The 27050-nt window shown below is 43.6% G+C and overlaps 1 protein-coding gene and 4 non-coding genes across 5 annotated transcripts; all 5 read left to right on the top strand.

The window, feature by feature from the left end:
- Positions 1–13011: 13011 nt before the first annotated feature.
- On the top strand, positions 13012–18209 carry RPS12 (ribosomal protein S12). The gene is made up of 6 exons (XM_067542249.1): positions 13012–13114; positions 13272–13316; positions 13736–13852; positions 15991–16093; positions 16609–16710; positions 18120–18209. Exons 2-6 carry the CDS (start codon positions 13303–13305, stop codon positions 18180–18182), a joined length of 399 nt encoding a protein of 132 aa, XP_067398350.1. The 5' UTR covers positions 13012–13114; positions 13272–13302; the 3' UTR covers positions 18183–18209.
- On the top strand, positions 14657–14731 carry LOC137149158 (small nucleolar RNA SNORD101). The gene has a single exon (XR_010918686.1). It is a non-coding gene; the product is annotated as a small nucleolar RNA SNORD101 (small nucleolar RNA).
- LOC137149155 (small nucleolar RNA SNORD100) lies at positions 16455–16543 on the top strand. The gene has a single exon (XR_010918683.1). It is a non-coding gene; the product is annotated as a small nucleolar RNA SNORD100 (small nucleolar RNA).
- Positions 17111–17244, top strand: LOC137149154 (small nucleolar RNA SNORA33). Its single transcript, XR_010918682.1, has one exon. It is a non-coding gene; the product is annotated as a small nucleolar RNA SNORA33 (small nucleolar RNA).
- A 216-nt stretch (positions 18210–18425) lies between the features above and the next one.
- On the top strand, positions 18426–18507 carry LOC137149156 (small nucleolar RNA SNORD100). The gene has a single exon (XR_010918685.1). It is a non-coding gene; the product is annotated as a small nucleolar RNA SNORD100 (small nucleolar RNA).
- Positions 18508–27050: the final 8543 nt, after the last annotated feature.

A 27050-nucleotide genomic window follows, 5' to 3' on the forward strand; every position in this document is an offset into this window, starting at 1 on the left:
AGAGCTTAAATATTGGTAGGTTATTGACTTCTGTTATGAATTTTGTAATGCAGCAATTATGGTTGGTAGAAAACTAATATACTCTGAGTTTTCAAAAATATAATGCTATTGTATACAAAGAAATAGAAAACAAAGTTAAAATGCAAATAAACAAGGTAGCAGCACTGTAAGATCATGGCCCATACTTTAAATACCCAATAAAGAATAAAAATTCATGTTAGTGTGTTAAAAATATCACAATGTATCATTCATGTGACAAAACATATAGTCCATTGCAGCTGATTCTGTGGTTTTCATAGGTTACTGCAGGTGTAGTCATGGTTCTCCTTGCTTTCCCTGGTGTAGAGCGGCAGGGGTAAGAGTTCATGTCATGCTGCTACCTGTTATGCTGGGAGATATAGGGAGCAATAACCATGGAGTTTTCCAAGGATTGGAATGGCTGTTGTCTTTGGGCCAGTATCATAGAAGATTAGGGATGAAAAGGAACTCAGGAGGTCATCTAGTCCAAGCCCCTGCTCAAAGCAGGACCAACCCCAACTAAATCATCCCAGACAGAGCTTTGTGAAGCCGGGCCTTAAAAACCTCTAAGGATGGAGATTTTACCACCTCCCTAGGTAACCCATTCCAGTGCTTCACCACCCTCCTAGTGAATTCTTTTTCCTAGTATCCAACCTAGACCTCCCCCATTGCAACTTGAAGCCATTGCTCCTTGTTCTGTAGCTTGATAATGCTCTCCAACATCTAAGTTTGTTGCCTGAGCAAATCCACAATGTGCTGGTAAACTTCCCGAGGCACCTCTCTGTCCCTTTTCCTCTCCTGCAGCAACCACTTTTTCCATTTGTGGTCCTTCTCCATTGTCTCGGACATTAGGCCCTTCCGTTCCCTGTGTTCATGGCCAGCAGCTATAGAGGACTGGAGGATCTCTTAGAACATATGCTTCCTGATCTTCTTCTTTCTTCGCCTGATCAGGGTCAGATGTTCAGCAGGCTTGGATGGGTCACCTCTCAAGGCCACTGTAACAGAAGCTGCTGATTAAAATGGACTGATACTGCATTAGGTTTTACAGTCACAATGGAAAGGGAAATAAAAGTCTCAAAACTCCCTTTCATTATTCCCATAAATACCTTTAGCAATAAATGCTAATTGTCGCTTTAACTTTGGATGCCTCATTACAGCACCACTTTGCAGCTCAAGCCACAGTGAGTATGGCCGTGTGTGTTCTGTTGTATGGTATCAGCATAGAGAAAACGCAGTGAATATTGTCAATATTTTCATAGGCAATGATGATTTTGGCTGATATCTCACTCCTGACAAAGGCACAGAGAAACTAGCTGCTACTGGCATCCTAAAGCTGCCTGGGCCCATATGCTGCTAGCCTGTTTGCTGTAATGGTGCCAGCTGAAGTCATTGAAGAGTGGCATGGGAAATTCTCCCATTGCAGATGAAGAAACAAGGTCATCACCCCTAGAAATATTTGGAAGAGGATTGCAGAGTATCTCTATGAAAATTTCATCAAGATTGCTCAAGAGGATAAAAGGGATATCCCTGTTCAGATGAACAAGTAATCCTCCTGGGGAGAATTGTGGTTCACCCGTACCTAGCCTAACATGCTAAAAAAATGGAAAAGCAAATGACACCTCTAGCTCTTTCTTCTACCACTATCCGAAGTACAGGACACCAATCTGATGTGAACCATATAATTTGGACTGCCATACAAGTTTTTGAAAATTATTTCCTAATGTTTTACAAGTAAAGGGAGCAATCAGAAGTCAATGTCTTTGTTTTCTAAACGCACACATGGGATGGGTGCCATTTCAAATGGAGAAGTGCGAAAAGGAGGAAGGGAGAGCAGGTTTTGGGTAACAAAATGATAAAAAATGCTTATAAGGGAATAATGCATGCACTTACCCAAACTCCCTTTTCTTTCATCACTGGACTCATCTATGCTTGGCTGGCAGGACTGGTTTGTCTCTGGTGCAGTTTCAAACATGTTAAATCTGTTATTCCTTTAATGGAATAATACGCTTACAATCACATTGGGGAAGAAAGCTACTAGAGCTTCCCCTGGGATAGTGCTTGGGCGTGTGTGCTACAGACCACCAGGATCTGCTTTGGACATGGATAGAGACCTTTTTAAGGCTTTTAATGAAGTAAATACTAGTGGAAACTGTGTGATTATGGGAGACTTTAATTTCCCATAATTTAACTCCTATACTGGAGGACAAGTGCTAGTAATAATAATAGGGCCCAGATTTTCCTGGATGTGATAGCTGATGGATTCCTTCACCAAATAGTTACTGAACCAACAAGAGGGGATGCCATTTTAGATTTGGTATTGGTGAGTAGTGAGGACCTCATAGAAGAACTGGTTGTATGGGACAACCTTGGTTCGAGTGACCATGAGTTAATTCAGTTCAAACTAAATGGAAGGATAAACAAAAATAGATCTGTGACTAGGGTCTTTGACTTCAAAAGGGCTAACTTTAAAAAATTAAAGGAATTAGTTGGGGAAGTGGACTGGACTAATGAACTCATGGATCTAAAGGTAGAGGAGGTTTGGAATTACTTCAAGTCAAAGTTGCAGGAACTATCTGAAGCCTGCATACCAAGGAAGGGGAAATAATTCATAGGCAAGAGTTGTAGATCAAGTTGGATGAGTAAGCATCTCAGACAAGTGATTAAAAAAAAGCAGAAAGCCTACAAGAAGTGGAAGATTGGGGGGAGGGGGGGCGGAAGGGAGGGGGATCAGCAAGGAAAGCTACCTCTTGGAGGTCAGAATGTAGTAATAAAGTGAGAAAGGCCAAAAGCCAAGTAGAGTTGGACCTTGCACAGGGAATTAAAACCGATAGTAAAATGTTCTATAGCCATATAAATAGGTCAAAAACAAAGAAAGAAGTGGGACCGCTAAGCACTGAGGATGAGGTGGAGGTTAAGGATAATCTAGGCATAGCCAAATATCTAAACAAATAATTTGCCTCCATTTTTAATTAGGCTAATGATGAGCTTGGAGATAGTGGTAGGGTGGCTAATGGGAATGAGGATATGGAGGTAGAAATTACCACATCCGAGGTAAAAACCAAACTCAAACAGCTTAATGGGACTAAATCGGATAATCTCCATCCAAGAATATTAAAGGAACTAACACATGAAATTGCAAGCCCATTAGCAAGGATTTTTAATGAATCTTGTAAACTTAGGGGCTGTACTGTATGACTGGAGAATTGCTAACATAGTTCCTATTTTTAAGAAAGGGAAAAAAAGTGATTTGGGTAACTACAGGCCTGTTAGTTTGACCTCAGTAGTATACAAGGTCTTGGAAAAAAAATTTGAAAGAGAAAGTAGTTAAGGACATCGAAGTTAACGGTAATTGGGATAAAATACAACATGGCTTTACAAAAAGTGGATCGTGCCAGACCAACCTGATCTCCTTTTTTGAGAAGGTAACAGACCTTTTAGACAAAGGGAATGCAGTGGATCTAATTTACCTATTTTTCAGTAAGGCATTTGATACAGTCCACATGGGGAATTATTAGTTAAATTGGAAAAGATGGGGATTAATATGAAAATTGAAAATTGAAAGAAAATTGAAAGAATTGAAAGAAAATTAAAGAACTGGTTAAAGGGTAGACTATAATGGGTCATACTGAAAGGTGAACTGTCAGGATGCAGGGAGGTTACTAGTGGAGTTCCTCAGAGATCGGTCTTGGGACCGATCTTATTTAACCTTTTTATTACTGACCTTGGCACAAAAAGTACGAATGTGCTAATAAAGTTTGCGGATGACACAATTGCCAATTGGGAGGTATTGCCAATACAGAGAAGGATCAGGATATCATACAGAAAGATCTGGAAAACTTTGTAAACTGGAGTAATAGAAATAGGATGAAATTTAAAAGTGGAAAGTGCAAGGTCAAGCATTTAGGAACTAATAGCAAAAATTTCTGCTATAAACTGGGATGCATCAGTTGGAAGTGACAGAGGAGGAGAAGGACCTGGGCATATTGGCTGATCACAGGATGAATATGAGCCGCCAATGTGATGCGGCCAGGAAAAAAGCTAATGCGGTCCTTGGATGCATCAGATGAGGTTTTTCCAGTAGAGATAGGGAGGTGTTAATACCGTTATACAAGGCACTGGTGAGACCTCATCTGGAATACTGTGTGCAGTTCTGGTCCCCCATGTTTAAGAAAGATGAACTCAGACTGGAACAGGTGCAGAGAAGGGCTACTAGGATGATCCGAGTAATGGAAAACCTGCCTTATGAGAGGAGACTCAAAAAGCTTGGCTTGTTTAGCCTAACCAAAAGAAGGTTGAGGGGTGATATGATTGCTTTCTATAAATATATCAGAGGGATAAATAGCAGGGAGGAAGAGGAATTATTTAAATTCAGTGCCAATGGGGACACAAGAATTAATGGCTATAAACTGGCCATCACGAAGTTTAGCCTTGAAATTAGACTAAGGTTTCTAACCATCAGAGGAGTAAAGTTCTGGAATACCCTTCCAAGAGGTGCAATGGGGGCAAAAAACCTAGCTGGCTTCAAAACTGAGCTTGATAAATTTCTGGAGAGGATGGTATGATGGGACAGCCTAATTTGGCAATGGACCGGTCTTTGACTACTGGTGGTAGATATGCCAATGGCCTGTGAAGGGATGTTAGATGGGGTGGGTTCTCAGTTATTGCAGAGAATTCTTTCTTAGGTGTCTGGTTGGTGAGTCTTGCCCACATGCTCACTATATTTGGGGTCAGGAAGGAATTTTCCCCCAGGGCTGATTGGCAAAGGCTCTGGGGGTTTTCATAGTAGCACAGGGCACGGCTTACTTGCTGGAGGATTCTCAGTACCTTGAAGTCTTTAAACCATGATTTGAGGACTTTAATAACTCAGTCATAGGTCAGGGGTCTATTATAGGAGTGGATGGGTGAGTTTCTGTGACCTGCGTTCTGCAGGAGGTCAGACTACATGATCATATTTGTCCCTTCTGACCTTAGAGTCTATGAGGCCAATTGTCCTGTCTAGCCTAGTATCCCGTCTTCTGACAGTGGCCAACACCAAGTGCTTCAAAGGGAATGAACAGAATAGGCAAATATCAAGTGATCCAGCCTCTGTCATCCATTCCCAGATTCTGTCATTCAGAGGGTAGGGACATCCATAGCATGGGGTGCATCTCTGACCATCTTGGCTAATAGCCATTGATGGACCTATCTTCTATGATCTTTCACTCCTTCTTGCTCTTTAATTTGGAGAACAGGTATGTTCCCCTTGGCTTTTTGCAAGAAAAATGAATTAGAGAAACTACAGTTTACTTTTCTACTATAAAGGGACTATATTCTGAATGCATTAGGATGGACGAGATGATAACTATTTTCCTTGTTTGAGCTAATACATACCTTTTTAGCTGAGTATACTTCCACCTACTGGATAGAATATATATTGCATGCGTCATTTTATAGCTCCCTGGACAGAGGTGTAATGAGCCTCATGATCTACTAGTGGTTGCCTCCTACGATGACCTGGAAGGAAAGGAGTGAGGTAAAACTCCACCAATTATGTGCTCTTCTATAGATACTAGAAAGGTGATAGAGGAATACATTGCAGAAAAAGTCTCTGTGACAACTGTGGTAATTTTTTTCTTTAGTTATAAAGCTGTGGCTAACAGCTTTTGTTACCTTTTCCCCTCCCCTCATCAATCTTTTTTTTTTGTTTGTTTCTGTGCTTTTTCATTTTCAGAATTTTCCAGTGTTTGTCTTCTATCTTGACGCTTTTTCTGAACACATTCAGAGGCTACAGAAATATTTTCAGACACAGTGGAGAAGAATATAGATAAATGCTGAATACTGAAACGTAATATTCACAAGGCGCGGGGTGTCTGGTTTAAATGCATCTTGTTAACAATTCCTTTAATGTGGGAATATCTGAAATTCTCATAGTAAATCCTAAGGTAGTTGTCATGTTTTTGACATGTATCTGGTTTCTGACATACAAATGTGTATTTAAGAACTGCTGCTAAATCTCCAAAGTCATATTTTTACATCTGAATTGATTCACACCCATATGTCATTGTCAAAGTTGGGCACTGAAACAAAGGGGAAGATTTTCAAAAGCACAGATCTCATTTGTGCCACTGAAAATGTACCCCAGAATTACAATATACCTGTAGTTCTTGCTTTATAGGTAAGTAGTATTCGCATATTTTACAGTTGGTGAAACTGAGGCTGGAAGTGTCCTTCAAGACGGAAGTGTCTTCCTACATGAGTGAAAAACACCTAGCATAGTGTGGGCACTACTGTAGTAGAAATGACAAGTGACTTTTACCAGATCAAACAGTGAGACTATGGAGCAACTGGGAACAGTACCAAGTTGGCCTGACTCCCTCTCCCTTGTTCTAACCACAATTGCATCCCAATAACCATATAATAGTCAAATTTCATCTGAGGCTGTTGGGCTCTCAATTTATTTGCTATCTTATACAAAAAACGTGGGCCTTGCAATATCTTTTTAATTATGATTACTTTAATTATTACAATAGTGCCTGCAGGTTCAAACCAAGATCTGGGTCCCATTGTGCCAAGTGCTGTATCAACACTCAGGGTATGCCTAAACTGCAGCCACTAAAGAGGCACACCCATGGGGCTGATCCTGTGCCACGTAGCGCCCTAACATATATGTTTCCTACAATGGCAGAAAGGGGAGGGTTTCATCAATGTAATTAATCCACCTCTTTCAGAGGTGGTAGGTAAATCAATGGAAGAATTCTTCCATCAACCTATTTGCATCTACGGTGGGGGTTAGGTCAGCCTAACGATGGTCCTCTGGATGTGAAATTTTTCACAGCCCTGAGCAACAGAGCTAAGGGCTGGTCTACACTAGGAACTTACATTGATATAGATGCATCTCTCAGGGATGTGAAAAATCCACATGCATGTGGCCTCGTCTACACTAGAAAGTTTTGTCAATGCAAATTACAGTGATGATCAAAAAGCACTGTAATTACAACACTTGTGCCTGTCCACACAGCACTGATTGTGTTGCTGAAGCATGTCCACAGTTGTTGTTCTAGCATCAACAGTGAGAGCAGTGCACTGCAGGCAGCTATCCCACTGTACAATTTGCCACCTTGTGCTGCTAGGAGTTGTGGGAAAGCGGAGAGGATCGCAGTGCATCATGGGTATGGGCTCAACATCCCATGATGTGGTGAATTCCATCCCGTCATTCCATGGGTTTCCGACTGCATTTCATGGCATTCTTCAACGGCCCCCATTTCCTGAGCATCTGCCATCTCTATCTGAAAGGATGAATCCTGCACTATTCTCCATTGCTGTTGTCAGTGTCCTGAACACATCACAGCTGGTCATGCAGTATATCATGAGCTCCCAACTGGAACTGGAATCCCACCTGACCTGCTGTGAGCCATGCAAACAAACAATGCCAGATTACTGTTTGCATTAACAGTGTGCCACCGCTTCTGGGTGCATGACACAGGCACTGAGTGGTGGGATCTCATCGTTATGCAGGTTAAGATGATGAGCAGTGGCTGCAGAACTTTCAAATGCAGAAAGCCACCTTCATGGAACTCTGTGCGGAGCTCACCACTGCCCTGCAGCACAAGAATGCCAGAATGAGAGCTGCTCTTTCAGTGGAGAAGCACGTGGTGATCGTCGTGTGGAAGCTGGCAAGTCCAGACTGCTACTGGTCAGTCACTAATCAGTTTGGAATCAGAAAGACCACCGTTGGCACTGTGTTATCGCAAGTGTGCAGGACCATTAATAGCACTCTGCTACAAAGGACTGTGAGTCTTGGAAATGTGCATGAAATAGTGAATGGCTTTGCAGCAATGGGATTCCGTGACTGTGGCAGGGCGATAGATGGCACACATATCCCAATTTTGGCCCCGGACCATCTTGTGATGGAGTACATCAATAGAAAGAGGGTACTTCTCTATGGTACTGCAGGCACTTGTGGATCAGCGTGGGCATTTCATTGATATGTACGTTGATTGGCCAGGGAAAGTGTGTGACGCATGCATCTTCAAGAACACTGGCCTGTACAGAAAGCTGCAAGCAGGGACTTTCTTTCCAGAACAAAAGATTCCAATGGGGGATGTTGAAATGCCCATAGTGATCCTGGGAGACCCAGCCTACCCCTTACTGCCATGGCTCATGAAGCCGTACATAGGCAATCTGGATAGCAGCAAGAGTGCTTCAATAACAGGCCAAGCAGGTGCTGAATGACACATCTGGCAGAAATGTGCATCTGGCAGATTAAAAGATTGCTGGCAATGCCTTTATGGCAGGTTAGACCTAAATGAGGAAAATATTCCCCTGGTTATAGCTGCCTGCTATGAGCATCTGTAACATTTGTGAAACTAAGTTGTGAAAAGTTTCCCCCTGGGTGGAGCACAGAGGTGGATTGCCTTGCAACTGAATATGAACATCCAGATGTCAGGGTTATTAGAGGGGCACAACAGGGAGCCATTCAAATCAGACACCTTGAGGAATTATTTTGACAATGAGCACTAATAAGGTGGTTTTTTAAACAGCACTGTGCCATGCTATGACTGCTATCCAGCTTGCATTATCTACCAATGTGAGCTGCAACCACCATGTGCAAGAGACAAGTAAAGATTGCTTATTCTGCAGAGTATGTCTTTATTAAATAACAATTATTCACAACACACACGAAAAGCTGGACTGGAGGGGAGAAAGCAGTGAGGGGCCGTGTGAGCTATGACAGCTGGGTGTTAGTCCAGCTATTGTTCTGGAAACTGTCTGAAGGGGTGGAGTGAACAGGGTACCGAGATGGGCTGGGAGTTTGATAGGAATGTGTGGGTGGAGTTTGGGGAGGACATGGAAAGTAGTTCTGTATTGGCTGCAAGGGGGAGCGAGCACGCATGAATTCAGTCTGCAACATTATGAGTGACTTTAGCAGCTCTGTTTGTTCCTCCAGGGCTTTTATCATGTGCTTGTGATCTGCTATCACTCACTCCTGGTTTTCCCTCCTCGCCTGCCCATCAATTTTCTGATTTTCAGACATAGTGTGTCTCCATGCCCTTTTTTCCTGTCTCAAAGGACTGGAGGAGTTCTTGGACCATCTCCTCTTTGCTTCTCTGTGGTTATTTTCTTATCAACCGCAGGCGCTCGGCAGGTGTGGAGAGGTTTCAATAACAATAAACAATTAACAGAAGCATTATTGTGAGTGCACTAACAGCATTGATGCATCACTATAAAATACACCTCTTTCTCACTGTCCCCTGGCAAGTGCGCAGCTTGACAATCAAACAGGGCATGGTGAGTTGTGACTGGGGAGAGAGGGCACTCAAGCTGGGGAAAAGCTTCTGGGTGGTTGTTTGGGGTATTGATGCAGGTACATAGGGACAAAATTTCAAATTGTGCCATCATTTTCCACAGGCGTGGGCCATAGAAGCCGATATCTCACTCCTGAGAGTAAACAAGATGCTAGGGTGCATCTCCTCCATTTGAGCAGCTTCAAACCGGGTCCCTCTGCTGCTCGCCTGTGTGCCACTTTGGTCCCTGCACAAGTGATTGTCCATTGACACGGGAAAGTTTCCTGCAATGGGGAAAGAAACAAAACAGCTCTGTTGAGCAGTCTCTGGCAGAGGATTGATGAGTACCTCCAGGAAAATTTCCTAGAGATCTCTCTGGAGGATTCCTATGAAATTTCAGTATGCATAAACACACTTTTCTGCTGCACTGCCTAGCTGAACAGCAGAATGGGAAATATATGCAACACAGCTACTCTTGTACATTTCTATCCACTGTATAATGCAACAAAGCAAAGGACAGCTGTACCTCATGTAACTGAGCAACATCAGCTCCCCTCTTCTGCATGCCAGAGCTGGAGAGCTGGGACTGGCTCAAACCCTCCTGGCTCCCTATGACAGCAAATGACCCGGTCCCCTGCTCCGCATCGTCCTCCAATCAACCTCCTTGTCCATGATTTCTTTGTCGGGGTTGAGTCTGGTTTCTGCTGCCTCCAGGCTCACATAGGTAACCACGGGTCTCTTGGCGGTGGAGGTGGGGTCACCGCTGAGGATGGCTTCCAGCTCCTTATAGAAATGGCAGGTCTTTGGATCTGCACAGAGCGACAGTTTGACTCCCTAGCCTTTTGGTATCCCTGCTGCAGCTCTTTGATTTTTGCATGGCAATGTACCGTGTCACGTTCATAACCCTTCTCCACCATTAAACGAGAAATCTGACTATAAGTATAGTTCCGTCAGCTGGAGCGGAGCTGGGACTGCACAGCCTCTTCTCTCCAAATGCCAATCAGATCCAGAAGCTCCAATGTGCTCCAAACAGGAGAGCATTTGGTGCGTGAAGCTACCATGGTCAGCAAGAAAATGAGATGTGAGCTCTCCATGCCGACCAAGGATGAAGTGGAATTGCAAAAATTCCTGGGACTTTAATAGGGGTGGGGCGGATGGCTGCAGGGCAGCGGAGTTCAAACTGATGGCCAGAGTGGTTAGGATAGGTATTATGGAACACTTCCTGGCATCCATTTACCATGACATAACCAAGTGTGGTGCCTACTTTGATGTTTTGTCGCTAAAAGTTTGGCGCAAAAACCTCTATGACTCTCGTTGAGGTGGTTTTAGTTTGTCTCAAAATCAGGGGAGTTGAATTGGCTGGGCGGGGTGGGGCAAGGACATGGTTGATTTGTTCATCATATGGTGTGTCTTAGGCAAGTTTCTAACCTGGTGGAGCCCATCCCTCTCCATGTAACCCTTTTAGTCACCTTTTACGACATGCAGGAGTAGTAGCGGGCCTATTCTATCCCCCGGACCCACAGGGGGCTGAAAGTTATATTGCACAGATTGAAGCCACAAGCAGAAAATATCATTGCTGAAGAACAGGCTGGCTTTCGTGCTGGAAGAAGTATCACAGAACAGATTTTCAACCTTCGTGTTCTATGTGAGAAGTCCTTACAACACCAGCAGGACATCTACCATGTCTTTGTTGACTTCAAGAAGGCAATTGACAGAGTACGGCATGAAGCTCTCTGAGAAACTATGAAGAAGTACTACATTGGTCATAAGCTTATTTTTACCATTAAACAACTATATGCCAAGGCCAACAGTGGAGTTCTCATCAATGGGCACAATAGGAGAGTGGTTTTACACCGCTGTCGGAGTCCGGCAAGACTGCCCTCTTTCACCCACATTGTTTAATGTCTACTTGGAGCACATAATGATGATGCCCTAGAAGATCACATATGCACAGTCAGTATTGGGGGATGAACAATCTCGAATCTTCAATTTGCTGATGACATTGACGGCCTGGCAGGTAGCGAAGAAGAACTTGCTAACCTTGTGAAACGATTGGATGAAACCTCTGCAAAGTATGGCATGGAAATTAATGCAGAGAAAAGCAAGCTGATGACAAACAAACATGATGGGATCAACTCACACATCACTGTCAGTGGACAAGAGCTGGAGACAGTGAAACAGTTCAAGTATGTGAGGGCAATCATCAACAACGAGGGATCAAAGGCAGAAATTCTGGCAAGAACTGCACAAACAAGAGCAGTATTGGCAAAACTAAAGCCAATTTGGAGGAACAAGAACATTTTCCTGAAGTCCAAACTGATATTGCTGCACGCATTGGTCATCTCCATTTTTTTGTATGCATGTGAGACATGGACCCTTACGGCAGAACTTGAACAGAAAATACAGGTAGTGGAGATGAGATACTTCTATAAAATCTTGGGCATCTCCTACCTGAACCATGTCACCAATGAAGAAATTCGTAACATCATCACCCAATGTCCTGGGTCATATGAAGATCTCCTGACAACCATGAAGCGCAAGCTGAAGTGATATGGCCATGTAACAAGATCATCTGGCCTATTCAAGATCATCCTCTAAGGAACAGTACAGGGGAAGAGAAGAGGCAGGCAGAAGAAGAGATGGACTGACAACATAAAATCGTGGACAGGAATGGACTTTGCAGAGACTCAGGCACTGACACACAATCATTGAGATGGAGACAATTGGTTGATCATTTATCAGTGATGGTGCCCCAATGACCAATGCAGTTATGGGAGCAATAGCGAACCACTGAAATGAGCGGCTTTACAATAGCAAGTAACTTGGCTCACCTTTTAAAGAGGCTGATTTTGCTCTGTGCTGCACAACACGATGCAGCCCTGGTTGAAGGTGTGTGTAGGGGGGAAGAACAGCAGTGAGAATTGCTGATCTTCCAGTTCACTGGCTGATGGGAGACTTCACAAACGAAAGGGTTTTGTGTGGAATGAGAAAGGGTTTTGTGTGGAATGAGATGGGAACTCTGAATTGCGCTGAGATCATGGTGGAGTCGGGGAGGGGGCTGCCAAAACAGAAGTAACATGGCAAAGGCAGAGTCCTGATGAATCCAGCAGGTTTTTTTGGAAAACATCTTTGCCTCAGGCCTGTGTTCCCGCCAGGGGGTTTTGCTCCATGCATCCGGGCCCAACCAAAGGTTTCCGAATCCAGGAGTGCTGGAACAATGTGTACAGTGGGGGTGATCGAGAGCCACTGAACCAACCTGTAAACCCTGCATACTATGGAAACCGAGTCAAGTCGGGGGAGATGGGGGGGAGGGGTGCAGCCGGGGCCCAAGCATAATTTTTTTCAGGCCCAGTCACACTTGTAACACAGGCTCCTTCCGACACACCTACCCATGGGGGTTGCAGCCAGGGCAAAGTGTACCCTTTCTCCACCCCATGTGGGGGCCCTGAGTGCAGCAGCTCCCCCGGTTCCAGCGCGGCTGTCCGCAGCGGCACTTTTCACTGGGGAGAAAGTTGTGGCCGAAAAAAGTCACTCAGCGCGGGGAGGGGAAGGGGGACCAGCCCCGCTTCTGAATGGGAGTCAGGCAGTCAGTGCTGACGGAGACAGACAGACAGACACAGGCCACGGCGGGCGGATAGGCGGCAGCCCCTCCCTGACTCCGTGTCACCACCCGCAGCGCCGGGGAAAGGATTCAGGGATCACGGCTCAGGCACCTCGGCGGACACCCCTTCCGGGAGCGCGCGGGCGCGCCGGGGTCCTTCGCCCCTTAAATAGGCGCCGCCGAGGCTCCGCCCCCCCTTTTTCGCTGTGTGACTCGCGGAGGCTGCGGCGGGGTGAGCGGGCTGAGTTAGCGCGAGCCGGGCTGCCGGCGCTGTGAATCCCCTCCTGCGCCCCCTCCTCCCTCCCCCTGGGCATGGCGGGGGAGGGGGTGTCGGGGCCTCGCGCCCCTCCCCGCGGCCGTTACTAACCGTCTTTCTCTGTCTCTTGCAGCAAAACCCGGGCGGGAGCGACCCCCACCACCATGGCCGAGGACGGGTGAGTGCGCGCGCGGGGGGGGGGGGGGGAGGCGCCGGGGTCCAGCGACTCCGCTTGGGCGCACTGTGGGGGGGGGAGGAGGAGGAGGAGGGGGGAGGCGCGCGCAGTCCCGCCCGCGGCTGGCCGATGCCGGAGCACGTGCCGCCGCACCGCCGCGTGTAGCTCTGGCGGGCGGGCCGGGCCCAGGCCTGCGCGTCCCCGCAGCGTGTGCTCGGGGCGGAAGGATCGTTCGCCGGGTCTGGGCTTCCCTTGGCGCGCGGGGGGGGAGGGGGAGAGTCGGGCTGGGGCAGGTTCCACTAGCCACACTCGCCCTGCGTGTCCCTGCCCTTCTTTGCAGAGAAGGCGGCCGGGGTGGGGGGGACTGAGCAGCAGCAGCAGCAGGTGGGTGAGCGGCTGTGTCTGTGTGTTCACTTGTCTAGCATTGCTGCTGGAGGTGTAATGGATGTTAACACCGCCCTGCAAGAAGTGCTGAAGACCGCACTCATCCACGATGGCTTAGCTCGTGGTATCCGTGAAGCTGCCAAAGCCTTGGACAAGTACGTGTTATTTGGGGGCTGTGCATTGTAACGGGCCAATGTGTTAAGTTAGTTACCTTAAGGTATGTGCAAAACCTGGTTTGTGTAGCTAATTGGGTATATACATATTAGTACTAAAGGGTGTTTTGACTGGAAACCTGATCCCACTAACAAGGGGACGATCAGTCCTGTCTACTGCCATAAGTAAAGTGGGTAATCCAAGAATTACCAGTTACAGCCCCAAGATGCTGGGTTTCTTGTGTGTGCGTTATGGGATTACATCAGGTAACTTGAGTGCACACAAGGAAAAGTAGCTTTCATGAAGAGCTGTGGGGATGGCACAAGCAACATGGTTTGTGAGTTTAGGAAGTCTGAGTGTAGTTTGCTTGAGCCTCTTACTTTAAATGTTATTTAAGACTAGTATGGCCTTTGTTTTGGAGGGCTGAAACATTTCTTCTAAGGATTATTAGAAGGTGGAATTGTTTACAGGGAGTCCTAGACTTAATAGTGTGCTCTTATCTTGGGATAAAAATCATCTCAACATCTCATTGGGAATGGGTCTAGGTTGGGTAAACTTGTCTTCGTTTTTTTGGTAACCTTCAGTTTTTTTGCCGGTTTCATTCAATGAACTGCTGTATAATATGTTGCAAATAAAATTTTATAAAATGGAACATGAAGCTGAAACTTACTCTTCATGTGTTACCAAATAGCTTGTGGGTTGGTCTTGGAGCACATGCTTCATGGCAAAGTAAGATACAGAAGTTCATGTATGAATAATCTTAAATTTAGGTATAGTAACTTTCAAAACTCTAATAAAACTACAGTGTTTGAGTGATGACTCTCAAAAATGTCGGATACCCCTTCACTCCTTTTATGAGTGATATAAGTAGTCTGACAAACCTGTAAGTTTAATGGAATAGGCAGAAAAATAATATAAAAACAGGAGTGAGAAAGGAAGAAGAAATAGAATATGTACAGTAAACTGGCTGAAACGTACTTCAGGAAATACAATAATATTGCCTGAAGAGAGACTGCTATTTGAGCTGCCTTCTTGTTTGTTGTAGGCTGAATTGGGGTGGGGGTGAGAGGAATTTATTAGCACAGGACCATGCTCTGTAGTGATATTCAATAAGTGGATTCTTCGAAAGTGTGTTAATTACAGTAGTAAGAGCCTGATTTTAGCCGCATTCATCTCCTTCAGATAATCAGATGTGTGGAACTGGATGGAATAGATGGAGTAGCATCATGGTTATAATCAGGTCTGGGTGTAATGCATGAGGAGGATCAGAGCCCCCCATACCCAGGGTTCAGGTGGATCCTCAGTCAGATCCTACTCTCGATGATGCTTTCCCCACTTTTATCCATTATATGTGTTCCATGGAACTTTTGCTTGAGAGCTTGTGAACAAGTACAAAAACTCCCATTTCATTCATCCTGGTAAGGGAAAATTGCATATACAAAGTTTAAACAACTCCAGTCATTTTAATGGTCAAAATGCATAAAGAAAAAGAAATAAAATTTATGGCTTGTGCCACCGTTTTCTCTGGCCTGGACTCCTGTATTTGCCTTTTTAGGTCTCCCTTACTTAAAGTTTGTATTGCAATAGTGTACAAAGGTCCTAATTAAGCTGAAGGTTCTGTCACGATAGCTGCTACAAATAGAGGAAGACAAGGTTCCTACTTGAAGAGTTTATAATTTAAATGTCAAATAGAACTAGTGGACATAAATTTTTATTTCACAATCATACTTGTGCTAATGGATTGCTGTCATTTGAACTACACAATGAAGGCCTCGCTCTTGCAGTTCACTGTTTACTGTAATGTAGAGGTGTGCCCATATGCAGTCGTTTGTGGAATCTGGGAATCTAACTACATTACACTACATTAAATCAAGGGCAGAGGTTCCATGTAATCAATGGTTCTTGAGAGATTGTTTCCAAAACTGATGTGGATTCCTGTCAGACTATGAACTCTGATATTGATGCAGTAAATCCTCCTAAAGCTTGATTAAAAGATATTCTCTTGTAAACAGAATCTAAACATATTTGTAGGATCAGATAGGTTTTACAAAAAGTGGCTTAATGGAGGAGAATAGACAGTGAGTATTTTAGTTCATGGCTTAATTACTAATAAATTGTGTTTAAATGTTCTTTATTTTAGACGCCAAGCTCACCTTTGTGTTCTTGCTTCAAACTGCGACGAACCCATGTACGTAAAGTTGGTTGAAGCCCTTTGTGCAGAACACCAGATCAACTTGATAAAAGTGAGTATTGAAACATCAGTTACAAATATGCATCAGTATTGTACTTTAAAATATCTGTGGTTCTATAAATGGTCTGATACAATAGTCCATTCAACCAGCACCCATTTCTGCTGGAGTAGCATTTCAGTCCTATGAACTAAGTATATTAATAGTATAAAACTACAGAAGTATAAAATAGAAAACAAAGAGGAAGAAAATTGAGAGATTTTTTCAGTAAATAATGTTGAAGTCCAAGTAGACCGATGTATTTTGTACGTTGTAAAATTCTCTTGCCATTTCTGCCTACAAATGAATCTCCTTCGTCTGAGGCTCTTAAAAGGTGGCTTGGACTTGAAAATACTTTCTTTAGAGTCCTGTTAATGCTGTACAATGATGATAGTTTGGCTCCCTCTACTGATACCTGTGAGGAAAACAGCCACAAATGTTACCCAATGTTTCTGAGTGTACAGCGACTTTGATCCTATTCTGATTACATCAAAGAAAGTGCAGTTCTAATGTACTAATGTCGTTAACAGGTTGATGACAACAAGAAACTGGGTGAGTGGGTAGGTCTCTGCAAAATCGACAGAGAAGGAAAACCCCGCAAAGTAGTGGGCTGCAGTTGTGTGGTTGTCAAAGTAAGATGACAAGTTTTTTCATTTTTGTTTCTGCAGTCTTCAAAAATGAGTAATAAACCTAAAATATAGTTTTAAATAGAAATATATTTTCACTTTGCAAATTCAGTGCCAACCCTGTTCCTGAAAAGCAGTTTCCTGTATTGAAAAAAGTGCATACCTGGGTTAACGTCCTTATTTTATAATTTGCTTCAGTAGTGTTTTTAGCAACAAGGAGTATTACCAATCCCAGCTTAGGTTTTTTTGTGTTTTTGTTTTCTTTTTGTTGCTGATTATTTTATAATACGTAACTAGAAAGTTGAGTAGAGGGATTGATAGGAAACAATGTTTCTAGGCTTGAAACTAGAAATTTAATATTACCCTTTGTTGAAAGCGGGCTGGGTCTGTATCAACAAATAACCAAATGCCAGTAAATTGTGTCTGCTTAACTTGCAGATGTTCTGCAGAAATCATTAGGATGGTGCTGGCAATAACAAAGCCATGGTACGAGCCTTAACGACTTGCTAGTCTTTGAGGTCCCTGAAAATGGCTACATATCCTAGTAGACACACTAATGGTTACTCTGAATATTTTCATATTTCTGTGATTGTGCTGGATTTTAATAAATGGATTTCCTATGACTGTTAAGGTTTTTCCATAGATTCCATGTTAACAAAACAATTAGATACGCTTGCTTGCGTTTTACCATTAGGTTTCCTTAAGCCGTAGGCACTCAGATACATTGTGATGGATGTTATATATGCATGATATAAAATAGTTTCTGTAGGATATATATGCATGATATAAAATAGTTTCTGTAGGATATTTGGGAAGAGTAGCAGAGTATTTGGGATAGTGCAGTCCACTTGAGGTTGCTCAAAGAGCACAACAAAGATGGTAGGAGCACACTGCTTTTGAACACCATTGTTTTTGTCAAAGTACAGGTGATTGGTGTTTTTGAGGGGGTCAGAGATGAGAACAGTCTTTCAAAAATATTTGTATATAGGGAAGAATCTAGCAGTTAGTACGCATCTTTATTACTGGATACCTTTTATTCCAACTTCCGCACAGCTCAGTTTCTTCAAACAGTGGGAAGTAGATGAGGTGTTTGCAACTTATTAGCATATTAAAGGAGGCTAAAGTGAATACCAAGACACTCTGGTTGTTACTGTTGATATAGTATGAGAGAGTGTGCATGAACAAGTATTTGCATGCGTGCATATCGTACTTGGAGAATAAAGATTGTGAGTTTAAGGATGCCCATTTTTCTAACTGCTTGAACCTACTTGGGTATCTTCCACTAACCTGTTACAACTTAAATTTCTGTTTGGCTATATTGGGGTAATTAATTTAGCCTGTAACTCAATTGGAACAAAGATGTATTAATTTCCAAAGAGGTCTGTATCCCATTAATCGACTGTTTTGTGTTATAGGACTATGGCAAGGAATCTCAGGCCAAAGATGTCATTGAAGAATATTTCAAGTGCAAGAAATGAATGAAAAAATAAATGTGTTGAGCCTGACTAATTTGTGTCTGTTTTTGATGGGTGGTATCTACCTGATCTTTCAAGCTCAAAAACTACACTTTCTAACCCCTCCTCTTATCTTAGGTCTGTTGAGGGTAGATTGTGTCATTTTTCAACTGTCTCCACTTACTTAAGCAAGCTCTTAAACTATCCATTGTAGAGAGAACCTACTTTCCTCTTTTAGGGATGGGGGAATATCTGTTGAAGTATTGCAGCATTTGTGATGAAAATTTGGCTCCCTCTACTGAAACAAATGAGAGATTCCTGAATTGTTACCCACATCTTCTGAGATGCAGCAAAAATTCTTTAAAACTAGCTTTTTTGGGGTACTGTTTAATTACCACTGGATACATTTTAAGCATGTTTTCCCATCTTTTGAGAACTTAACTTCATGGTCCTTAAGGAAATTCAAGTTTGAATGAGAGATTGCAGTTCATATATGTTTTTATAATGGGCTGAATATAAGAGAGCTTCATCTCAACCTTTGGTAGCCTTTGATTTTGCGTTCTTATGTTTAGGTGTGTTCTGAGTTTTGGCTTTGACTTATCTGTACCAAAACAAGTAATCCTTCTATTATAATAAGTGAAATGCTCAAATTATTTTGACTTCTTGACAATGCTTCTTCCCTACTTTGTGTACTGGCAGTCATTTATTCCTATACAAAATGAGTGTTTAACTACCATTGTTCTAATTTGATTACGTTTTTGTTTCTGTGAGGAATGCATTGACTGAGTTCTGAGGGAGTTACAGGAACCAAGTCTGTACCTTCATGCTAATTAGTGGTGAGGTGGACTTCCTTTATATAATACTGTGAAAATGTCTCCTATTGGAGTTACAATTTTCAAATTTGGCAACTAGATATTGTGATTAGAACTTGTGACAAAGTCAGACTGGACAGATGCAAGATAGTGGTCTTACTAGATTTTGGGATGTAGGGTGGGCACACGCCTGCCCACAGCTGAAGGCCCTTCCCCTAACCTAAGGGGAGGAGCTACGGAGCCTGGGACTCAAATAATTACGGGGGCAACAAAAGGAAACAGGAACAGGCGTGAGTGTCAAAAGTAGGGTACCTGAAGGGGTTACTGAGCAGAGTACCCCAGACAGCGCCCACTGCTCAAAAGTGTTTAGGGAGCCAGTGGATGTGGCTCAGAGGAACTCTGCCTGGATACATGAACAAAGAGAGGAAGGGAAATAGGCCCTACAGTGGCAAAGCATCCCCTCGACCAACATATAGTTTCCCTGGTTTTATAGATGACTGTTTTGGCCAGCGTCGGGAGGGCATTGATGAAGAAGTCTCATGGCTTTGTGTGGCTAAGGAATAGGGTAGGTGCAGGGAAAAGTGCAGCCAGAACCATAAAAGATTCAGGAGGAGCTGGAAAAGGGGCTGCAACATGGTGTGCTCAATTTAAGCTTGCTGCAAAATGGGCAGTTATTGGGAATGGGAGTGAACCGGACCAGGTACATGCCTGTGCTAAAGGCTCTATGAATGAGCTGCCAACTAATATCTCAGGAATACAACCTGCCCCACCAGGGTTTCATACCCTCAACAGGTGGCAAAAGGTCCTGCCATTGTTACCTGCACATTAGGGCACCCCACCATTATCCCAATCTGTAAGGCTCCAGGCATAACCCGGTTAAGGCACCGCCACCCTTTCCCATTGATCGGGCTCTGGGGGAAAGGCACCTATCCGTACTCAATTCACACTCTGAGGGCTCAAGGTCACCCATTTCCAGTCCGGAGAGCTCCAGGTGTAACCTGGTTAATTGAAGTAACCACCTTTCCCCAATACATAGGGCTCCTGGAATAATGCTTTGCGGGTTTGCAGGATCTTTTACCTGTGAAGGAGCCTTACACAGTAATATCCGTATTCTCTATTAACAATTACCAAAACAATACACACGCTAAGCATACAATGCTCACCACTCCCAATAAGGCAGACAAACTTCTGTTGGCCAATGACTCTAGCCTCCACAGTGTGGTTGGCAGGGTGTTGAGGTCTGGCAGCTCTGATCTTGGTCTATGTCCTGGAGTTAGGTTCCAAAAACTTCCTTTTGGACCTCAATTTCTATAGTTAAAACTTGGGTCCTGCTTAGCTGTACCATTACCAATTTTAAATGAAAGTACTGCGAACACCAATCCTAGCCCATTACAAAACAGTCCTAAGAACCAGACAAATTGTTCAGATAAACAATAGAGAACCGAGCACCATATAGACAAAACAATGAGACGTGTAGATTTTTACAACCACAGCTGTTAAGTGATTTCTTTCCAGATAGAATGCTGTCAAGCAAAGTGTTTAAGCATCTTCAAATTGGTTTCTTTATCTGGTGGTGGTAGGTACTATTAGGACAGTATTACCTTCTTAACCACATGATATTACATTGTTTTGAAGTAATTTCAGGAATGTGAAGATGTGACCACCTGCTACTTAGTTTATGGCTGCTGTCTCTCCTAATATGACTGCTACTGCTTTACCCAAGAACAAGGCCCAAGCTTAACCAAAAAACAAGGCCTCAGACTTTGCACCACTTAGTCTCAGGATGGGACATGAGGGTGAGGAAATGTGGACCACAGAGGTACCCGTGGCACAGTTTGGAAACAAACCAGCTGTTGGTCATTCAGCCAGCTTGGGGGGCTTGTGGGGCAGCAGCCTGAAGAAAAGATCTGTCGTGAGGGGTGGGTAGGGAGCAGCCTTCTGCAGGACCTGCTTGAGGTAAACCTGAGATAAGCAGTAAGACTGCCCTCACCTTGAGGTATGCACTGGAGTGTTTGAAGGGTGGAGAGCCCCATGTGCTGATCTAAATGGAATAAACAGAAAACCACAGTAAAAACGTTTAAGGTTGGAAAGCTGAGCATTCAAAAGTTGAGAAATACCAGGAAAAAGTTACTTGTGCAACCTTAATTCTGGCCCCTTCGTGTATGTGCATTATATTGATTAGATCATGTACTGTTTGCTTGACAGGATTTTGGCCTTCTTTTGAATGAGCAGCTCTTTTAAATCTGTTAGCGGTTCGCTAGGTCTTGCATCATGCCTTTTATACGGAATACAATTCAAATGTTTGATTACAGAATTATTTCATAATAGGTTTTCCTGTGGGGCTCTTTACTGGAGTTAGGAGTGCTTTACAAAAGTTAATTTGTTTGCAGTGCCCCCTGTGGGTATGATTACAGTACGATAAAAAACCTGCACCATGGCTCTGGCCAGCCCAGGTCAGCAGACTGGCTGTAGGGCGATAAAATTGCAGTATTAGTTGTTTGAACTGGAGCCCATGTGGGAGCGAGTCCAGGCTCTCCACTGCAACTTTTAGCCCTGCAGCCCAACTCTGCTGACCTAGTCTGAGAGACTCGGTGCCATGGGTATTTTGCAGCATAGATGTGCCTTAGGAGGTGAGCTGGTCCATTTTACAGATGGGGAACTTTAGACATAGAAACCCCAGATCCACAAGCATAGGTGCCACTGAGATCCTGAAACCCCTCTCAGCTCCTAAAAGGTGCCTAAAATCCCATGGCACCTGGGGTTCCAGGTTTTGTCAGTGCATATTCACTCTGTTGCTTCAGTCTAGGGCAGTGGTTCTCAACCTATTTACCATTGTGGGTGGCATTTGTAGCTCTCTGTGTTGTGGGCTGCATCCACACAATATATATGCTGCCTCTGTGGGCCTGAGGATGTCACAGGGGCTGTAGCTGTGTGCTGATTAGGCTGTGGGTTGAGAGCCACTGGTTTAGGTGCACCTCGAGCCTAACTAAGTAGGCTCCTCAAGATTGGTGGGCTACTACCACGTATTTTTACTGCATGGCCTGAGCTAGTAGGTTTGCTCAGAACATGTTTAAACCTGCACAGAACTGTAGCAGTATAAGGTTGGTTTCCCTTCAGATCAATGTTTAGGGAATTTGCCTGAGGTGTGGGAGACCTGAGTTCATTTCCCCCCTTTTATGTGGTATGGAGCAGGGATTTGAACTTGGGCTTCCCACCTCTCAGGAGTGACCTAGCCACTGGGCTATGGAGCATTCTAGCATGGGGTGAGGGTCTCTCATTCTTTCCTTGTGAAGCTGTTGTGCTGTGTATAAATTATTTAATATGGGGTGGGCCACAGAGAATGATTATAGTCCAGTGATTAGAAATCCACCTGAAGAGGGAGACCTAGGTTCAAATTCCTGTTTTACATCAGGTAATGGGATGTAACTGGACCCAGGTTTCCCATTCTTGGATGGATATCTTGATGGTGTAAGCTCTTAACTCCAGGAGAGGGTTCACTGCTAAGAATCTTGGTGCCTTCCTCTGGCCCAGAGATTGTGCAGGCTTCTACAGAGAGGTAGAACTTGTGCCCAACCTTTCTCAGGATTTCTTATAGGTTTAGATGGCTCCATGCTCAGCGCTTGTTTTTGTGGATCCCATTCTTGATGCCGATGTGTTGCATGGAGTATTTAGACAACTAACTTGGGATGTGGATTCTACTAAGTGGTAAGATGCCTATAAGTTAGGTGGTAGAGTTGTGAGACTTGTAACACCTAAATCTTGGTGATTCTAAGCCAGAAAGAGTAAAAACAAAAGTGTCCACTAATTTTGAGTGCCCAATTTGAGATGCCTCTGACTTGTTTTTCCAGAGTAATTAGCATTTTAGAAGTTCAAAGCACATCCAATTGATTTCAATAGCAGCTATCAAATCAAATCAGCCCACGGTCTCAAGCTAGGCATCCACAGAATAATGATCTCAAAATCAGCGATCACCCATAAAAAGTTTGGCTTAAGTGACTTTCCCAGCATCATCTGTGGCAGAGGCAGGGATGGAAGACAGTTCCAGGGTAGCCATTCAGCTATTAACGAGAGACCATCCTTCCCCCAACCTACGATCCTATGTTTTGTTCACTATACAGTTCTAATTCATTCTGAGAGCACCATCCTGTACACTTGATGAGCCATATAGGAAAAAATAGTATGTGATTGTTAATTACGGACTATCATAATGCATATGCACAATGGATGGGCATTTCTTACCTTTTGAGTGCTTGACTTTGCAGTCAATTTTCTTTTAATTTTCTTGCTGTGATGTCTCAGCTTTTTAAAAAGCAAATTGAAGAACAAATACCATCATATAAGAACCTAGTGATAGTGACATGGGTAAGGATAAGATTGTCATGGATTCTGTGACTGCTAGAGACCTCCATGATAAATTCTGCTTCTGCTCTGAACTGCCATGGGAGGGGGAACCTGGAGCACCCAGCTGCCATGGGTGCCCTGCAGTTCCAAGCTGCTGTGGGTGGGGGTGGGATACCCAGAGCTCCTAGCCAGTGGAGGTAGAGGGGGCTGCAGCTCCCTGCCACCACACCTCTGGGTAGTGGGGGGCTCCCATATGCCATGGGACCCCCAGAGCTCTGAGCCTCCCTGGGTGGCGGGGGACACCTGCAGCTCCAAGCTAGCAGGCTTGCAGGGTGGTGGTGCGGCCTGTAAACCCAGCCACGGTGCAGCAGAGGGCCCCAGAGCTGTCAGCTGCAGCAGTGACAGGTGCTGGACTCACCCCATCCACAGCGGGGCTCAGGTTCTCATCGCCTAGTCAGCCCCATTTTGTCACAGTTATTTTTAGTAAAAGTCAGGGACAGTTCACGGGTTTCTATGAATTTTTGTTTATTGTCCGTGGCCTGTTCCTGACTTTTACTAAAAATAACAGACACAATCTTAGCCGGAGAGATGGGTAATCAGGGTTGGAACCTGTGTGTGTTCAGCACAGGTATCAGCCATTCATGCTAGTGGACTAACTAGCGATAGGCTGTCATCCTCTGCATGGACCAGCATTAGAGGGAGATGAACTACACTTTGCCGTTGGATTTCACAGCTATTTGCTGACAACAGAGAAATGTTGAAACTCAGACATCTTAGCTTGTGTTTATGCTATGGAGGTTATAGGGACACAGCAGCCTACACTGATGGAAGGGGTTTTTCCATTGGTGGCAGAACACCACCCTGAACATTAGTTCTGTGAATAAAAATATTCTTTTGTTGACATAGCTGCATCTACACTGTGCATTAGGGCAGCATAGCTATGTCAGTCGGGGTAGTGGGCTTTTTTCAAACCCTGACCATCATAGCTATGTTAACCTAACAAGTGTAGAACAAGTCTGAGGTTCTGAAGGAGAGTGTGTTGTTGTGATCACAGATGCTTGTCTATTTCTGTGTTTCAAAGAGAGCCTGACCTGCTTCTCCAGCTTGTCTGTAGACCAGTCCTATCTCTTGCCCTCTCTCTCTGGCTTCTCATCCTAGTTTTTTCCCTATGGGGCTCCTTATTTCAATTTCCCCCCCAGTCTGTCCGCTCTCATGGTCTGTTTCTTGTTCTGTCTGTGTTAGTCAGGCAGCTTCCTCTTTCATCCTGCCTCAGCATTAGCTGGGAAGCATTGAGAGCACAGGAGAAACATACCCCTTGCTCAGTTTCTGTACCATAGTAGCTCGCAACAGTTGCATGGAAAGTTCTACTCAATCCCTGCAGCTCCATGTTGAAGCATGTTGAGTCATTCTCTGGGAATAGCACATGTGCAATGCAGGCAGCATACGGCAGCTGTGAGAAGATGGAGTGTGCTCAGTGCAGAATGGAATCTTCAGAGAATTTAGCTGTCAAATTCTAAGACGTCTCTACTGAGCATGCGCAAAATTTCTTCAGAGTCTCCTAATTTGGTCATTTTTTCATAGGAACTGCAAAAGACACATCCCAGAAACCAGGGTGACAACCCCCCACCAAACTTGAAGTCCCTGCTCCAAAACATGGTGGTGCTAGGGCATCTCAACAAAGTGGTCACAATTTTTCAAAGATGGGCTAAGCAAATGTAATTTCTTCTAAATTCTCTCTCAGAAATGGCTGAACTGTGTTAGCTGAAATTTCTCAAAAAAAATATAGATAGATAGATAAAGTTGAGACTGACACCCAGAATGGAAAATTTCAGGCCAAACAGTTATAATTTGGTAAAATTACAAACAAGTGAAAACAGGATGTTATAATGAGAAGTTTTGGCAATCTTAACACTAGACAGTGGCACCAATTTCACTTATAGTGCACAGAAGGGTTGAGGGGGGAGGGGGCGGAAGGGTAGGACCACATAGTAATCTGCCATCTGAGGACCGTATCTGGCACTCATCCACATTTGAAGGCTGTGAGTGATAGCTGAATTCTCATCATATTTTTTCATGTTTATACTTATTCATTATTTGTATTACCATATTGCCTAAAAGCCCTGGTCATGGACCAAGAACTCATTGTGTTAATTGCTGTACAAATACAATAAAAAATGGTGCCTGTCCCCAAAGAGTTTACATGCATTTTAAATTTTTCATGCTGCAGAAAAGGAAAACCAAAGTTCTCCCCCCAAAAAGAAGCCAACTTGCAGAAAACATGAACAATATAGTCATAATTTCTTGAGACAACTATCTCCAAAAAAGGCAGCCAAGAACAGCACTGATACCCCTTTAATTTAATTAGATATCATAAAGTTGGCTAATTTTTATTTGCACATATATATACTCCCACAACTTCAGCAGGAAGGCCATTCCACCAAGTAACTAGAGGAAAGTAGCTCAGTATATTTTTTTCATGTATTCCCTTAAAGCTTTGACCTCTAGTTCTTTTAAATTTCTATCCAATGTCTTTGTATAGATAAATAATTCAAAGCAGTAAATCCCATTTTTTTTCCTTTATTAAACTCCAATTACTCATCTTTTTAATTTATGCCAAATGTGACTGACTAGTTGGAGGAGAATGGGTTGTCTGTTTACACCTGTGCTGACTGATCTGATTCCAGCACCTTCTCTAGTTTTCTCATCTCTGTGACTGTGGTCTACATTTAAAACTTGTATCGGTGTAGTTATGTCCATCAAGGACGTGAAAAAATACCCCACCCCCTGACCAACATAGCTACGCTGACAAAACCGCCAGTGCAGACACTGCTATTCTGACAGAACAGTGCTTTCTGTAGGCATAGAGAAAGTCATTTGGGAAGTGGTGTTGCTACACTGGCAGAAAAACTCTTGTCAATGTACTCTGTGTCTTTACTAGTGGGCTATGCTAGTGTTATTAATGTTTTATTAACTTTGCCCACTTTGAAAGTGAGTTAAAGTAATTTAGAATAAGACAGTCTTCGGGAATAAGAGTGCCTGGAGTAAATCAGAAATAGTTTAATCCACTTTAAATTCACACCCTACTTTATTCTGGATTAATTTTCATGAATAGACAAACTTTTATTGTGAATCCCTTTCCTTGCTGAGAGTAAAATGCTATAAGGGAAAGTGTGGGGTCATCTTGGAGTGTTTGACTATGACGTGACAAGCACCCTGTGGGAGTGAGAGATCTACAGGGATGTGAGTGGAAAGCTGAAGAAATATATAATTTTTTTTATAATTATAGTAAAGGTGCCTGGAGCCTTGGGTAGGTAGCCCTTTTAAACTTTTTTTCGATAAATATAAGGAAGCAAAATGTTTTTAGAATGACATAATATAAAATCGAAGTCTCTAGTTCTTCCTGGACCTAGAATTGCTGCACTACAGCTTTGAGTTTTGACCTGGGAGCAATGGCAATGGTTGGGGGCAAATTAAAAGCATTTGTTTTTGTTCTCCTTTATTCCTATTTTAATACCATATCGGGAGCATAAACACTTCTCTTTATTGCTGCCTAAGGCTGTAATATTGTTAAGGGACACTCTTAAAGTCTGGTCTGCATTGCAAATTGGAATGTTGTAGCCAAGTTCTCTGACACAATTGTAATTGTACTGTAACTGGGTCCTAAAGGGAGGAATATTTATTCTTCGAATGCTTGCTCATGTCCATTCCACTATAGGTGTGTGGACGCCTGCGTTCACGG

Source organism: Emydura macquarii, unplaced genomic scaffold, assembly GCF_026122565.2.
Source record: "Emydura macquarii macquarii isolate MOO-44397 ecotype Brisbane River unplaced genomic scaffold, CSIRO-AGI_Emac_v2 contig_705, whole genome shotgun sequence".
Taxonomy (NCBI): Eukaryota; Metazoa; Chordata; order Testudines; family Chelidae; genus Emydura; species Emydura macquarii.